At 45.2% G+C, this 15,421-nt stretch overlaps 1 protein-coding gene across 2 annotated transcripts in view; it reads right to left on the bottom strand.

Annotated features, from left to right (window-relative positions):
* Nucleotides 1-4,248: 4,248 nt before the first annotated feature.
* Nucleotides 4,249-15,421, bottom strand: part of SPTLC2 (serine palmitoyltransferase long chain base subunit 2) — a 74,051-nt gene continuing 62,878 nt past the window's right edge. For both annotated transcript variants that reach the window (XM_077463594.1, XM_077463596.1), the window contains exons 10-12: nt 7,146-7,281; nt 6,406-6,535; nt 4,249-5,351 (exon numbers count right to left, since the gene is read on the bottom strand). In XM_077463594.1, coding sequence (XP_077319720.1) covers nt 5,232-5,351; nt 6,406-6,535; nt 7,146-7,281 — 386 coding nt within the window. In that variant the 3' untranslated portion in view covers nt 4,249-5,231. The remainder of the gene's footprint in view (nt 5,352-6,405; nt 6,536-7,145; nt 7,282-15,421) is intronic.

Raw genomic sequence — 15,421 nt, 5'->3', positions numbered from 1 at the left:
GCTGGGTCAGCACAGACAGTAGTAGACATTTACCAAAAAAAAGGCAAGGCTGGAGGAGCTGGGCCACCAAAATAGAAACCACCCCCCCCCCCCCTCCCAAAAGAGAGGAGAGAGAGATGAAGGGCAGCACAGGCAGTAGACACTCCCAGAAGGGGGCGGTGACTATGACATGGGGGGCAGGGCTGGTGTTTCCGAGGCACATCGCTAACGCATGAAAATGTGTGGAAGGGAAAGGCACTTAAAATAGTGAATTGTTGTGCGCTTTTCTTTTTTTTTTCTCCAGTTGGTGGCGGGTTCTCTTTAGGTGTCCACCCAGACATGGGATAAAAAGGAGATGGTGGAGAACCAATCAGAGGGATCTTCCTTATCTTAGAGAACAAATCCATCCACATCTACAGCATGAAGAACGGCGAGGAATTCCGTCATCATCTGACGTCACGTCACATTTCTGCAGAATAATTGAATTAGCAATGCGCCAAATTTAGGTGACATAATTAGCAGATCTTTGGTGATTTTTTTTTTTTTTTTTAAACTTTAGTGGAATAAAATCAAATTCTATGAATATAGTAAAAGGAAAATATTTGTTTTGCATATTATTTTTTTGAACAAAACAATATTTGTAATAATGTATAGAACACGCCCTCCTGTAGATACTTTGTATCCTGATTGGTTGACACACTGGTGATAGTGTGTAAAAAAAAAAAAAAAAAAAAAACATAAAACATTATTCCTGAGTGATATGAGCAATCGCTTTGTACGTGTTGTCAGCTCTTAATAAAGCGCCAATAAACCCCAAAATGTCACATATTGCAGCTCACCAATCAGATATCGTGGCTGCATTTGTTTTTCTTTGCCTGCCGCCCCCTCCCTTTTCACCTGGTGCTCTGGCCAATAACATACCGCTTGTATTAGGGCGCCACTCTCACGCTGGAGGAAGGAGCACTGGGGGACGACTGCAGAGAGCAGAATTGTCAGTCGGGGGGGAGTGCAGAGTAGTGTTAGATATACTGGCAGATTTAGATACACTAACAAATTGAAGCCAACCATCTGCAAAAGGCCTAAAAACACCATGATTTTAGGCATTACATATTTTTTTTTTTTAAACTCAGCCCATTGTCTTGAGTGGGCCTGTAGAAAATGCAAATTTGCTTTGGGTGTACTATATTTCTAAAAAAAAAAAAAAAAAAAAATTCATAAATAAATAAAATACAAACAAAAAATAAATAAAATTAAAAAAAAATAAATAAATTGCAAAACAAAAAACAAAACTGCATTTCCGGTTGGTGAGTTTAGATGCATATACACATATACAGTATATGTCACTCTCCACTGAATAAAAAAAAAAATAAAAGAAGATTTTTATACATTTATTTTCTGCCAGGAATATCTGATGTTCATACATCAAGCATGCACCATTATAAAGCAGTTGCAACAACTTTAGTTCCCTTAGGGATAAACTCTTTTACACGGAGGCATTTTTCAGGCGTTTTAGCGCTAGAAATAGCGCCTGTAAAGCACCCGAAAACTGACTCCTGTGTGCTTTCACACTCGGGCGGTGCGCTAGCGGGAGGTTAGAAAAAGTCCTGCAAGCAGCATCTTTGGGGCGGTTTGGGAGCGCTGTATACAGCACGCCCATATGTTGAAATAAATGGGCAGTGCTTCTGAAGCACCTGAAAAGCAATTTGGAAGCACCGCAAACACAAGCGCTTTTAACCCCCTTCTTTGGGGTTAAAAGCACTCCGCTACTGGCTGACAAACGCCACTTAAACAGCGGTAAAGCCCCGCTAATAACGAGCTGCGCTTTACCGCTAATGCACAGGTGATCCCAGTGTGAACGGGGTCAATGGATGTACCTAAATAAAAGTGGATCATTGTAAGCTCCCCCCTTCTCAATGGTTTGCCTCACCTCTTTAACTGCTACATCTGCAGGACAGCTTGTTCTGTTGAAAAACAGACTTCCTGGTCAGATCACCAGATGAAAAATAAAAGATAGCCTAAAAAGACAAATGCAGCCATCACATCTAAGAGTTGGTAAGCTGCAATACAATTAAGATTTGGGTTTGTGTTTAGTGCTGCTTTAAAAAACAAATTCTGGCCACAAAAACCATCAAATAAAAAAAAAAAAAAAAAAAAAAAAAAAAAAAAAAACATTCTGCAAGAACCACAGAGGATATACATCCAGCCTGTGTGCACCAAAATGCCTCTGCAAACCCAGATATTACCTTGTTAAAGTAGCAGTGACATCGCCGTACATGGGCTTTGCAGACCAGTGGGAGGGGACCAATGCTGCAACCATATAGGTATATGTACAGTATGTATTTTTTTTTTTTTATTAAATACCCCTTTAAATCACTTCAAAGCCGCAACGTGTATATACATACATATTGCCGTCTTGAAGTGGTATTACCGGGGGGTTACGCCTGAAGATATCGGCCACAATCCTGGTATTTTTTTTAATGAAAGTATTGCAAGCAGCTCATGAGCAGCTGGAACGCTTTCAGAAGCAGCTGGAGGCTTCCACCTCACCCGGGAAACAATCCGAGGGTGCGCCGGCTGGACCCAAAGGCAATCGAACACCAGATCAGGGGTCTTCAAACTATGGCCCTCCCAGTTGTTCAGGAACTACAATTCCCATCATGCTGAGCCATGTCTGTGAAGGTCAGAGTTTTACAATGCCTCATGGGATGTGAAGTTCCACAACAGCTGAGGGCCGTAGTTTGAGGATCCCTGGACTAGATAGTCTTTAATCACCTCTATGGCCTTGGAAGACCAAAGCGACACCACGACGTCACTTCCAATGCAGGGTGGAAGTAAACACTTTTTTTTTTTTTTTTAAAGCAAAAGATGCAAAAAAATAAATAAAAAAATCCTTTGCTTATAAATCATAAAGAAGAGATTTGGTGCAGGTCATGTGATTAAAGCAATGGTGGTTGCCGCCCCCTGGGCATCAGCAACCTACAGGTGCAAGTGTTCCCATCGATCATACAGATTCTTACCTGCCTATAGGCACCAACAGGTAGATATAAAAAAATTTGGTAGATTTCTTCGCTTTCAGCTGGAACAATTACACCATACAGCTTTCCTCTGAAGTGTACTGGTCATCATCACCAGGGAAATGCCCAAATTCATAGATGCCTATAACAGCCGCTTTTTTTTTATTCTGCCAAAGGATTTGAATTTACATCCATCCAGCCCTAGATTTACACAGCTCTGCCTACCAGGGAAGGAGACCCGACTTTCCTACAGTGTAGTTTAATACCTACAAGCCTCCTCCCTTCCTCACCCTGTGATTGGACAGCGAAGGCGAAGCAGCAAACTGGTGAGCTCATCTTTCTGCTCTCAGTAAAAGCAATTTGTCAGCACACAAGCATGCCAGCACAGCCGATTGGCTCCTTATGCTGCTTCTCCCTCACTCAGTCTGAGCTCAGCTATATAGGGACTGCAAGAGGCTCATACAAGTCACACTGAGGTACCTACAATTCTTGAAAAAAACATGAATTGATTAATCCATGAATACAGTGACTTTTTTTGTGTATTTAAAGTGTTACCAAACCCACAACCATAAAGTCAGGTTCCAGAGTATATGCTTTACTGCATATACAGACTAAGGTGTTAATCCTCTGCATTGTGTTAAAAGGCTGTTTGATCCTGTCTTCTCTGATCCTCTCCTTCCTCCACAGTCCCCAATCCATCTCCTGATGAAGCAGTGTTGGGGACAGGCTGCACATGCTCAGTTTAGTGTGTATTGTTTAGAGAGTTTTATTTTTATGTTATCAGCACAGGGGGCAATTGGCACTGTCCTGGCAGAGGGTCAGGGGTCCTGCAGCCTCATAGGACAGTTAGAGGAGAATGAACACTTCCTACAAGCTTTAACCAGACACTAACAGAAGCCACAAGATTGCTATATGCTGCTGATGAGAAAAGGTATTTAGCAGTTTATATTTACTAAAAAAAATGCATTTCCATGTTCCGTGTACTGTGGGAGACCGGATATAGTGACTGCAGGCTCCTGGGTTTAGTAACACTGATACCTGTGCAGATTTCAGCTTTAAACTTGAACTCCCTGATGCTTTGTTATCAGTAAAATCCTCTGTGCGTCCCTCTAAAACTAGGATTCACCGTTTTACCCCACAGGGTGAATCTAGCTTCAGAGGGGTGCACAGATAAGGGCTTCCAGGATTTTTTTTTATTTTTTTATTTTTTATGGTCATGATTTGATGGGTTTCCAAAGTAACAAGACTGAAGAAGTGAAAATAAATGTGTTTTTATTTATTAGCAGCTGACAAACCCCTCCCCCCAAAGCGGAGATGGTGTCAGAGGAACCCAAGTTCATTAACCAATGAGAATCGTCCAGGGGTTTGCAGAAACTGAATAAAAGACATCAGACAATCAGTCCGTTCTTCCAGCTCGGTCCGTCATCACGTCATGCCGAAAAAGAACAGTCAGTTTAAGGCCACTCTGTCGCCGAAGCCCCTCCCACAGCGCCAGGAATGCGATGTCATCTGGGAAGGTGGGCCGAGGGGGCGCTCCATTCCCGGTGTTCTGGTCCCACGTGTCTGGCCCCCAGGAATCACCACTTTGAGCCAGGCCGACTCTCACAATAGAAAAGTAACATTAATGGTTGATGCCGCCATCTGTGTTGGTTGCTTGTCACTCCAGTGCCAGACTGAGGGGACGCAACGTAAAATTATGGCCATACCCTCCTTGCCAGAGACACAGACAGCCACAGGGGAAAAGATGGCCACCTCCAAAGGAAGAGACATGGAGACACATGAACATGGGAGGCCATAGATGACAATACACCCCAGTGACCCCATACATCTCCAGCCTCTCCACAAGCCGGCGGTAGCAATTGTTTGGACGTTTCAAACAGCACCTTATTAGCACCTGTGCCATTTCCCGCCGCCTGCGATGATACGAATGCTTTAAAAGATGTAGAAGTGATGTGAATAGCTGCCCAGGAATCGGTTCTCCGCAGAGTGAAGCCGGATCCCAATGAGCCGAGCAGGGAAGCCTCAGACTTGGAAACGTGCAGTCTTCAATGGTCCCATCCCAATAAATAATATATAAAAAGAAAAAAAAAAAATATACATATATATATATAAAAAGTAACATCCCCACCCAGATGGAGGGGGACAGAGGGCAGAACACAGCTCATCTCTCCTGGCATAGAGGACCCAGCTGATGGAAGTGGCCCCGCGCAAGGAGTCTCAGTGGCCACCCAGTGGACATCAATCTTCAGTCTCCTCATATGTGGTCTCATCGAAGGGTCGGTCCAGGAGAGGCACAAAGTGATGGCGGGAGTACTTTAGCTGAAGGAGGTCTCCGACTTCACTGATCTTGTTCAGTGCCTGGGGAGACAAGAGTGTGGGGTCAGAGTGCAAGTGGCTGAAGTTCAAAGAAAGGGGAGTGCAGACGATGGAAGATGGCATACAGGAAGAGGCCAGAGCACGGGGGACACGACAGAGGAAGAGGCCAGAGCACGGGGGACACGACAGAGGAAGAGGCCAGAGCACGGGGGACACGACAGAGGAAGAGGCCAGAGCACGGGGGACACGACAGAGGAAGAGGCCAGAGCACGGGGGACACGACAGAGGAAGAGGCCAGAGCACGGGGGACACGACAGAGGAAGAGGCCAGAGCACGGGGGACACGACAGAGGAAGAGGCCAGAGCACGGGGGACACGACAGAGGAAGAGGCCAGAGCACGGGGGACACGACAGAGGAAGAGGCCAGAGCACGGGGGACACGACAGAGGAAGAGGCCAGAGCACGGGGGACACGACAGAGGAAGAGGCCAGAGCACGGGGGACACGACAGAGGAAGAGGCCAGAGCACGGGGGACACGACAGAGGAAGAGGCCAGAGCACGGGGGACACGACAGAGGAGGCGGCAAGAGCACGGGGGACACGACAGAGGAGGCGGCAAGAGCACGGGGGACACGACAGAGGAGGAGGCAAGAGCACGGGGGACACGGCAGAGGAGGAGGCAAGAGCACGGGGGACACGGCAGAGGAGGAGGCAAGAGCACGGGGGACACGGCAGAGGAGGAGGCAAGAGCACGGGGGACACGACAGAGGAGGAGGCAAGAGCACGGGGGACACGGCAGAGGAGGAGGCAAGAGCACAGGGGACACGAGAGAGGAGGAGGCAAGAGCACAGGGGACACGAGAGAGGAGGAGGCAAGAGCACAGGGGACACGAGAGAGGAGGAGGCGGCAAGAGCACAGGGGACACGACAGAGGAAAAGGCAAGAGCACAGGGGACACGAGAGAGGAAGAGGATGGAGGACATTATACGGGATGAGGGAGGAGAGCATACATACAGAACACTACACAGTTACCAAATTAAATACTTCTACTTAATAAACCCCAATAGACAATGGAAGACAGTAGGACACAAAAACTCACCAGGTCCAACATCTCCCTGGTATGTGCAGCCGACACACAGAAACGAGCTCTGGATTCAATGATGGGGGTGGCTGGAAATCCCACAACCACTACACCAATATTCCTCTTTAGCATCTCTCGCCCAAATGCCCTGTGGGGAAAAAAAAAAAAAAAAAAAGGATGGATCAGCCTTGTGAACCTGGCAGGGTCACCGCTTCTGATCTGAGGGGTGGGAGGAGAGCCACAATCTCACAGAACCTTATATATATTACCTTCCTTGGGGATGATCAGATCACATCCACACCCTACCCCAACCCTGCTGGATCATACATAACCAGGACCTGTCCACTGACCCCCTAGCCCCCCGTCATATGCTCCCAGAGAAGTGACCTCCAGTGATATTGGCTCACATCAGGAGTAGGTCAGTCATTCCTCATCAGTAGAGATGAAGACCGCTGTCACGGCACTAGCCTGAAGGAACCCTCTCAGTAATTTGTGGCCAGTAATCATCAAGCTTTCTAAAAATGCTGGCTGTACCGCAGATTCATCTGCTGGAATTCTCTGGGGACCCCCTTACAGATCGGGGCCCTGACTTTACTGACTTGCTTGCTGTGGATCAGCATTTCCTTAAGAAAAGAAACATTAAAAAAGGATGTTCAAGATCCCCCAGCAGAAGCGCTGCCAATTCTGGAGGAACTGCAGTCCCCTTCACAGAACCCGGCGTACACAAAGCGCTCTGTTGCATCTCACTAAAGACTCACCCGATCTTTGCTGGCATGTAAAGCATCAACGGGACCACCGGCGAGTCACTGTTGCCATAAATGATGAAGCCCATCTCCGTCAAGCGGCGCCTAAAGTATCGCGTGTTCTCAGCCAACTGCTCCACTCGCTGCCGACCTGCATGGAGAGAAGAGAGATCGTAAGTCGCCATACCAGGGTAGGAGACGTCCACAGAACAGCGAGATTTCCATTACATGAGAGCATTGCGGCACCAAGCGGATACCATTCATCAAATAAATGATTAATAAAAAAAGATTTATTTCATATAATAAAAAAAAAAAAAAAAAAAAATAATCATTCCTTTTAGAAGACATCAGTATGAACTTAAAAGGAGTCACAAATCATATTTGTAGATATACTGATCTATAACCAACATAAGAGTGTGCAGCGGAGGGACAACATTCTCCTACACACCGCTGACCTTCTGTCACATCAAAGGACAACATTCTCCTACACACTGTCGACATCCTGGGCGTGTTTTTCAGGAGGTGAGAAGGGGTTTTCTCAGCTAAGCACACCCTCATGCATGCTTGAGCTGAGGGCAGATGGATTCCAGGAGGTAAATCCTACACATGAATCATTTGCCTTTACTCAAGATAGTCACTTTGCATAAATAAAATGAATTAAATTGTATGTTCAGTTTGCGGTGTTTCGATGCAGTCAAGATCCGCTTTAAGTAGATCTGAGAACTCAGGCATTGAAATGATCATTTACTGTCACAAAGCCCAGCATGATTTTCCTATACAAACCCGGGGCAGGCGACACTCTTCTGCTTTACTTTTGTGAATTCACCAGAACCCCTCACTGTTACCTCTCACCAACCAGCAATATATCAGTCTAGCTGGTCTGTGAGCGTATTTTATATCTGCCGAACAACTCAACGGAGAGGGATGTGGACGGCCTCAAGGCTGCAGATAACAATCCACAGTAAGTTTCTAGTGTGTACTTATTTTAATATGGGATTTAGAATAAAATGTGTTTGTTTTGGAATTTCTTCTAAGATGGAATGAAGGGAATACTCCAATAACGGATGCGGAGTTACTCCTTACATAACTCTATTCGGCCAGTCCGCTATACAGAGAAAAGCGACACCGGAAACCCCTCTGCACAATCCCCATCCATATTAATTGTCAGCTCAGGAAACCGTAAATAGGATTTACCAGCGATTAATTCGTAATCCTATTAGTGGGGGTCAGAGGTCACCTGGAAGTGCGTCACCACGTCACCCCTTGGCGAGGAGAGGCAGAGCTTGTGTGTCACCTCTCAGCGGGTGCAGCTGGTAGAAGGAATGCGCATTGTATGCAAGAAGACGCATGACTACACAAAAGGAAAGACGGAAGAGAACACGCAGCAAAAACACTCCTGTGCTCCACTCACAGAAATATCAGAGCGAGTGACAGCAGGAAGAGAGTCCAGAAATATTCCAATCCCATGCCTGAGCAAATGTACATCCAGAGCCGCTGGTTTATATCTCAGATAAAACCTATATATACAGCCATTTATCCAACTGTGCAATGAGAGCTTTCCATGCTCTGCTCCTGCATTAGGCCTCACTCAGATGGCCGGATAAGAATGGCACCCTTGCAAGTGAATGGCATACTAGCCCATTATGAAAAGACTTGTAAAACAGATCACCATCGCCGCTCCCAGAGCTTCCATCTTCACCCAATCTTCCTTCCGGGTTCTCTGGCTGTTTGAATGGCCGTGCCGCAATACAAAATGGATGGATTGAGCCGGAAACACTGTAGCCCATATGGCAACTTATTGGTGACTGGTTACAAAGGAGTGACCATAAAACATAGTCATAGCATGCTAAGGATCTCACCAAAACGTGCCAGATTTTTGTTTTATGGTCACTCCTTTGTAACCAGTCACCAATAAATTGCTATATGGACAACAGTGTTGCCGGCTCAATCCATCCATTTTGTCTCGTTTTGGTTGTGTACGGACACACTGAGCCCAGGCACCTCTGTGTGGATCCTGCAATCAGATTGGGTGTTCCTCATTGTGTGTACTGCTCCTCTTAGACTTCACTTGGCCAAGTCACAATTATGTCACTACTAGGTGTTCCAGTTGAACCACAGTGCTGTGCATTGACAGCGCACGCAGTGTTGCATGTGCCGGTGACATCACTGGCTGCAAAACATGTGACAGTGCACATTGAGGAGGTATTCATTTTACCTACCGCTAAGATTTATTATAAGCTTACCTGTAGGTAGTAAAAGTGACAAAGCAGCGTTTACTTTAATCGCATGCAGCCACTCAAACGAGCATTTGCATGTGAGCAATGGTGATGGCGGCGGTCATTGACTAAATCTGGCCCTGGCTGACCCCTTGGCAATAACTGCAGAGTTTCACTAGGGCCCTGTGAGAATGGGCCCCTAGATGTATTAGAGGGTGTCAGGTACTGAAGTACTGTGCATGCAAAGAAGGTAGGACAGACTTCAGCGATTCCTAACCCTTTTTCTGACACTTCTTGCTTACAAGTTAAAAATCAGTATTTTTTTTTTGCTAGAAAATTACTTCGAACTCCCAAACATATATATTATAGATACCGTAGAGCTAGAAATGATGAAAGATAGAGATAAAAATTTTATATATATATATATATATATATATATATATATATATATATATATATATATATATATATATATATATATATATATATATATATATATATATATATTTTTTTTTTTTTTTTACAGTAAATATATCTTTTAGTAGAGACCCTAGATCAGTGATGGCGAACCTTGGCACCCCAGATGTTTTGGAACTACATTTCCCATGATGCTCATGCACTCTGCAGTGTAGTTGAGCATCATGGGAAATGTAGTTCCAAAACATCTGGAGTGCCAAGGTTCGCCATCACTGCCCTAGATCATGAAATAGCGACCGCAACATTTTATGTCACACTGTATTTGAGCAGTGGCCTTTCAAATGCATTTTTTTGGGGGAAAAAAAAATACACTTTCAGGAATAAAAAACAAACAAACAAAAAAAAAAAACCACAACAACAACACACACACACACACACTAAAAGTTAGCCTTTTTTGTATAATGTGAAAGATGTTATGCCGAGTAAATACATACTCAACAGGTCACGCTTTAAAATTACACATGCTCGTGGAATGACGACAAACGGCGGTACTTCAAACTCTCCACAGGCGGCACTTTAAACATTTCTACCTAATGTTGTAAAGCACTGCGTAAACTGTCGGCGCTATATAAATCCTGTACAATAATAATAATTAAAAAAAATAATAATAATAATAATAATAATAATAATAATAATAATAATAATAATAATACAGGTTACCAGTTTAGAGTTACAGAGGAGGTCTAGTTCTAGAATTATTGCTCTAGCGATTGCAGCAATACCTCACATGTGTGGTTTGAACACTGTTTACATTTGCAGGTGCGACTTACATATGCGTTCACTTTTGCAAGGGATGGGGCGCTTTAAGTTAATTTCTTATTTTGACACTATCCCTTTAATTTTTTTGGTCAATTTTTGCTGTCACACGGAATGTAAATATCCCTCGTGACAGTAATAGGCAGTGACAGGTACTCTTTATAGACAGATCTGGGGTCTTTAAGACCCTAAAACCCTCCTTTGCACTTAAAAGCATTCAAATAGTCAAGGTTAGCCGTTTTGAATACTGCAATTTTTACAATTTTGCACCTTTAACTGGAAGTGTTGTCATGGCATTGCTTTCAGGTTATTAGATCCGATAGCCAATCAAAGCTGATGCCGGCATTGTTCGGGTCTCCGGCTGCCAGCAGATGCGTCGGCTGGCCGTTGCGGCCTCTCATGGGACGGGTGAGCCGCAGAATGCTGTCAGGGGGGCATCCTCTCCTGCTGCCTTTAAGAACAGCTGATTGGCTGCTTAGCCACATTGGTTATTACAAGAAAGCTGACCGTCCGCTCCAAAAACGGTATAGGGTAATGTGTGCAGCTGAAGGCATCACCCCGGTACAACCCCTTAAAGCCGAAGGATGCATATTTGCGTTACGTCGGCGTGAAGGGGTCAAAGTGGAACTTCACTCTCCCAATCATTTTTTTTTGTTTGTGTTCAAACTGTTTTTATTGAGGAAAGAAACACTCCTCATGCCAATAGCATTGGTAAATAGATAGGAAAGTATACCTTATTTACTGGTTTTAAACTTTTTCAGTTACCTCCTGGTTTTTTGCCTTGGCAAATGAGGTCGTACATCCCAGGAGTCTTCAGGAGGGGTTTTTTCACAGCCAAGCACACTCTCCTGCCTGCATGCATGTGCTAAGGGCAGATGGATTCCAGAAAGTAAAATGTTACATGAATCATCTGCCCTTACTCGAGATGGCCACGCCAAAAAATGCTAGGGGGGAGCGGGTGTTTTTCATAAAGCAAAATAAAGCACTATGACATGGATGGATGGATGGATGGGGGAGTTTGCTTTGATTATTAAATAAATGTTTTTGGTTTGTGGCACTCAGATGCAGTGAAGATTCGCTTTCAGTATAGATGAAAGTTGTGCAACGGTAATGCCACCCTCCCTTTCCTCACCCAGGAGACACCAGAGGGCAACTGTGCAGGTCAATAAAGGGTTAACACACATCCTTCCACTAAGAGGATCATCTCCAGACTGAGCACTTCACCGCGCCAGTTACGGCCGCAGACACCGAGCATCTTCCTACGTCACACAACCCCGCCATCTGTACCCGATTATTATTCATTTCCGCCATCCCATTATCTCCCTGAAAAGTAATGCCGACTACAGACCGGTACTCCGCCAAGAATGACAGCTGAAAAGACATCTGACAATCCTTGATGCATTCTCCACTACCGGTGGGACCCCGCTGTCATCTTCTGCCTGACCCAGGTGATGGGGGATCCACACATAAATGGCAAATCTGCTCCCTTTACTGTCAGCTCCCTTAAAAAGGATCGATAAATGGGAATAAAAAAAAAAATCCCTGGCAATTATCAGCTCTTCCGATACCCAAAAGGTGCCGGTTATCACTTTCCCTACAGACCGCGGCAATGATTCAATCAGCTGCAGTGAAAAGATCAGTCCATGTGTGGTCACTAGAATAATACCGATACTGAATGAGAGTTCCAATAGATGGAGAGAAGACAGATGGCATTGGAACCAACCCGAGCCTGGGGATCAATGGGGGAGGGAAGTGCGAGCCAAGTTGGAGCTCTTTGCCAACAATGACAACTGCACCAGAGGAGCTTACACTCTAATGCCCAACCATAGTCACACACTATTATTATATATTTATATAGCTGACATATTCTGCAGTGCTGTCGAGAAGCCACTGTGCTGGACACATCAGTCTCTGCACCAGAGAAGCTTACACTCCAATGTCCCACCACAGTCCGAGGCAGATGTGCCCAGCTCAATATTTTCTCTGCGGCACCACAGTATATGTCAGCGCTACATAAATGTATAATAAATAATAGGGTGGGACTGTGGTGGGACATTAGAGTGTAAGCTCCTCTGGTGCAGAGACTGATGTGCCCAGCTCGATGGTTTCTGTACAGCAGCGCAGAATAGGTCAACGCTATATAAAATGTAGACTAGTGTGTGCACCAGAGAAGCTTACACTCTAATGTCAAACAACAGTCACACACTTAATATACATTTCTATAGCTCTGACATATACTGTGGTGCTGTAGAGAAGCCACTGAGCTGGGCACATCAGCCTCTGCACCAGAGGAGCTTACACTCTAATGTCAAACAGTCAGAGGCTGATGTGCGCAGCTCAATGGTTTCGGTTAGCCAGAGGGTGTGTTTAGGTTGAAGTAGGGTTGTGTTTTGCATAATTTAGTAGTTTACAGATAATAAAATTATGTTTCTTTGTATACAGTTCTATTTATGTTATTTTCAGAAAAAAACTTATTAAAAAATTTTTTTTCTCTTCTGTTATTTGCTGATGCAAGTTTGTTTGTTTGTGTATATATTCTGTAGGTTTGCAAGATTTTAAACAAAAATGTACACGCCAATGTCCCACTAGTATACATTTATATAGCTGACATATACCTCAGTGTTGTACAGAGAAAAGTCGCATCTGCCTCTGCACCAGAGGAGCTTACACTCTAATGTCCCACCACAGTCAGAGGCTGATGTGCTCAGCTTAATATTTTCTCTGCAGCACGGCAGAATGTCAGAGCTACATAAATGTGTGATTGTGGTGGGACAGAGTGTAAGCTCCTCTGGTGCAGAGACTGATGTGTCCAACTCAATATTTTCTGAGCTATATAAAAATGTAGATTGTGTGCACCAGAGGAGCTTACACTCCAATGTCCCACCACAGTCACACACCATTATTATTTATAGAGCTCTGACATATGCTGTAGAAAATACATTAAGCTGGGCACAGCAGCCTCTGCCTGTGGTGGGACATTAGAGCGTAAGCTCCTCTGGTGCAGAGGCTGATGTGCCCAGCTCAATAGTTTCTCTACAGCACCGCAGAATATGTCAGAGCTACATAAATATAATAGTGTGCAACTGTGCTGGGACATTAGAGTGTAAGCTCCTCTGGTGCACACACTATTATTTATATAGCTCTGACATATTCCACAGCACAGATAACCCTGCGCCAGTCGCATCAGCCTCTGCACCAGAGGAGCTTACACTCCAATGTCCTAGTACTATTATACATTTTTATAGCTCTGACATGGATTGTTTATATGAATAATCGCGATTGCATATGTTCCCCCCCACCCCAATTGGCAGCTCTACTTTCTATTCTATGGGAATAAAAATTGCCGGGAGCTCATGTTTTGGTGGTGTTGGTTAAATCACACATACAACCCCCCCCCCGGAGGGCTGTGTGCACCTTATGTCAAATAAAAGGTGATATTTGAATTCCAATTGTTGTACAATTTTGGACATCGCACAATGCTGTGAAGAATAGAGGAATAAGGAAAGGAAGTACACAGATAGAGCAGCTCCTCTGGCTCCCGGCCTGTCTCTTATTCCGGGCCCCACACAATCTGGAATCAATTTTTTTTTCTTCCTCTGATCTTGCAGGCCTGTAATTGTATAAAGGGAGGCCCCTCCGTCTGCCCTGGGGCAATTATCAGAGGATGTGACGGGTCAGGGATAATTCCAGCCATCACAGGAGAGGAAAACAGGAACACAACACCCCCCCCCCCCCCACTATTACTGCACCAGGCACCCAATACAATGAACCCCATCCCACTACACCAGGTACCTTATACACAAACTAACTCCCCCCCACCCCCTCCTCTCTCTATCAGGCAACCTTATGCACAGAATTATGACCCACACCCAAACCAGGCACCTTATACACAAAATACAATGAGCACCGAATACACTACTCCCACCCACTACACCAGGCACCTTATACACAGAACCCCCCCCCCCACCACCACCCTATATGAGGGAACCGTATACACAGAATTATGACACCCTCCCCCTAAACCAGGCACCTTACACAAATATATCCCCTCCCCCCCCCCCTCAGCCTACACCTTGTAGACAAATAACCTGACCCCCCATATTAATGCATAATGCACCCAATGCTTTACGATAAACCCCCCCACATCAGGCACTGTATATACACAGAATAATCCCCCCACCCTCTCTCTTCACCCACAAACTAAACCAGGCACCAACCCCCTCCCCCTGGGACCTTATACACAAGATAATGACAATCGACAACCCCCCCCCCCCCCCATCATGGCACCATAAGCACAAAATAAGCCCCCCTCCCCCCCACTTTATATACAGAATGATGACCCGACTACCCTGGGCACATCAAGCACAGAGCCATGGGTTGCAGGAAAGAAAAATCGCTAGCTTCCCCCATCAACACAGTCGGTGGGGGGGGGGAATAATCCCTCCCATGCCTAATCAGGCCTTTATTTTTACACACACAATACCCACTCCCGCGGTTTTGCTGGCATTAGTATTTCCAGGGCAACCACACAGCCACCATCCTATTGGACAAAATTCCACTTCATGTAACTAAAAATCTTTATCAAGGTCATTAATATTTATAACTGGATAGAAGCCCCCCCCTCCAAATGGTCAATCTCTGTTACAGATTAAGTGGATCGGCTCCACACACACAAAGATGTAAGATGCAATCCTCCCTCCTGAGTCCATGAAAGGGTTAAGAGAGCCGGGGTCTCCTCCTCCTCCAGCTTTATCACATCCAGATGCTGGGGATGGTGGAGTGGCCCCTCTAACAAGTATCCACTTTCCTCTTTGATGTGGACAATGTTTACAATTCCTGGCT

The sequence above is a fragment of the Lithobates pipiens genome, unplaced genomic scaffold (genome assembly GCF_037356315.1).
Source record: "Lithobates pipiens isolate NorthernLeopardFrog02 unplaced genomic scaffold, aLitPip1_a1.2 Scaffold_30, whole genome shotgun sequence".
NCBI lineage: Eukaryota > Metazoa > Chordata > Amphibia > Anura > Ranidae > Lithobates > Lithobates pipiens.
This window is presented reverse-complemented; position numbering and strand designations above follow the sequence as displayed.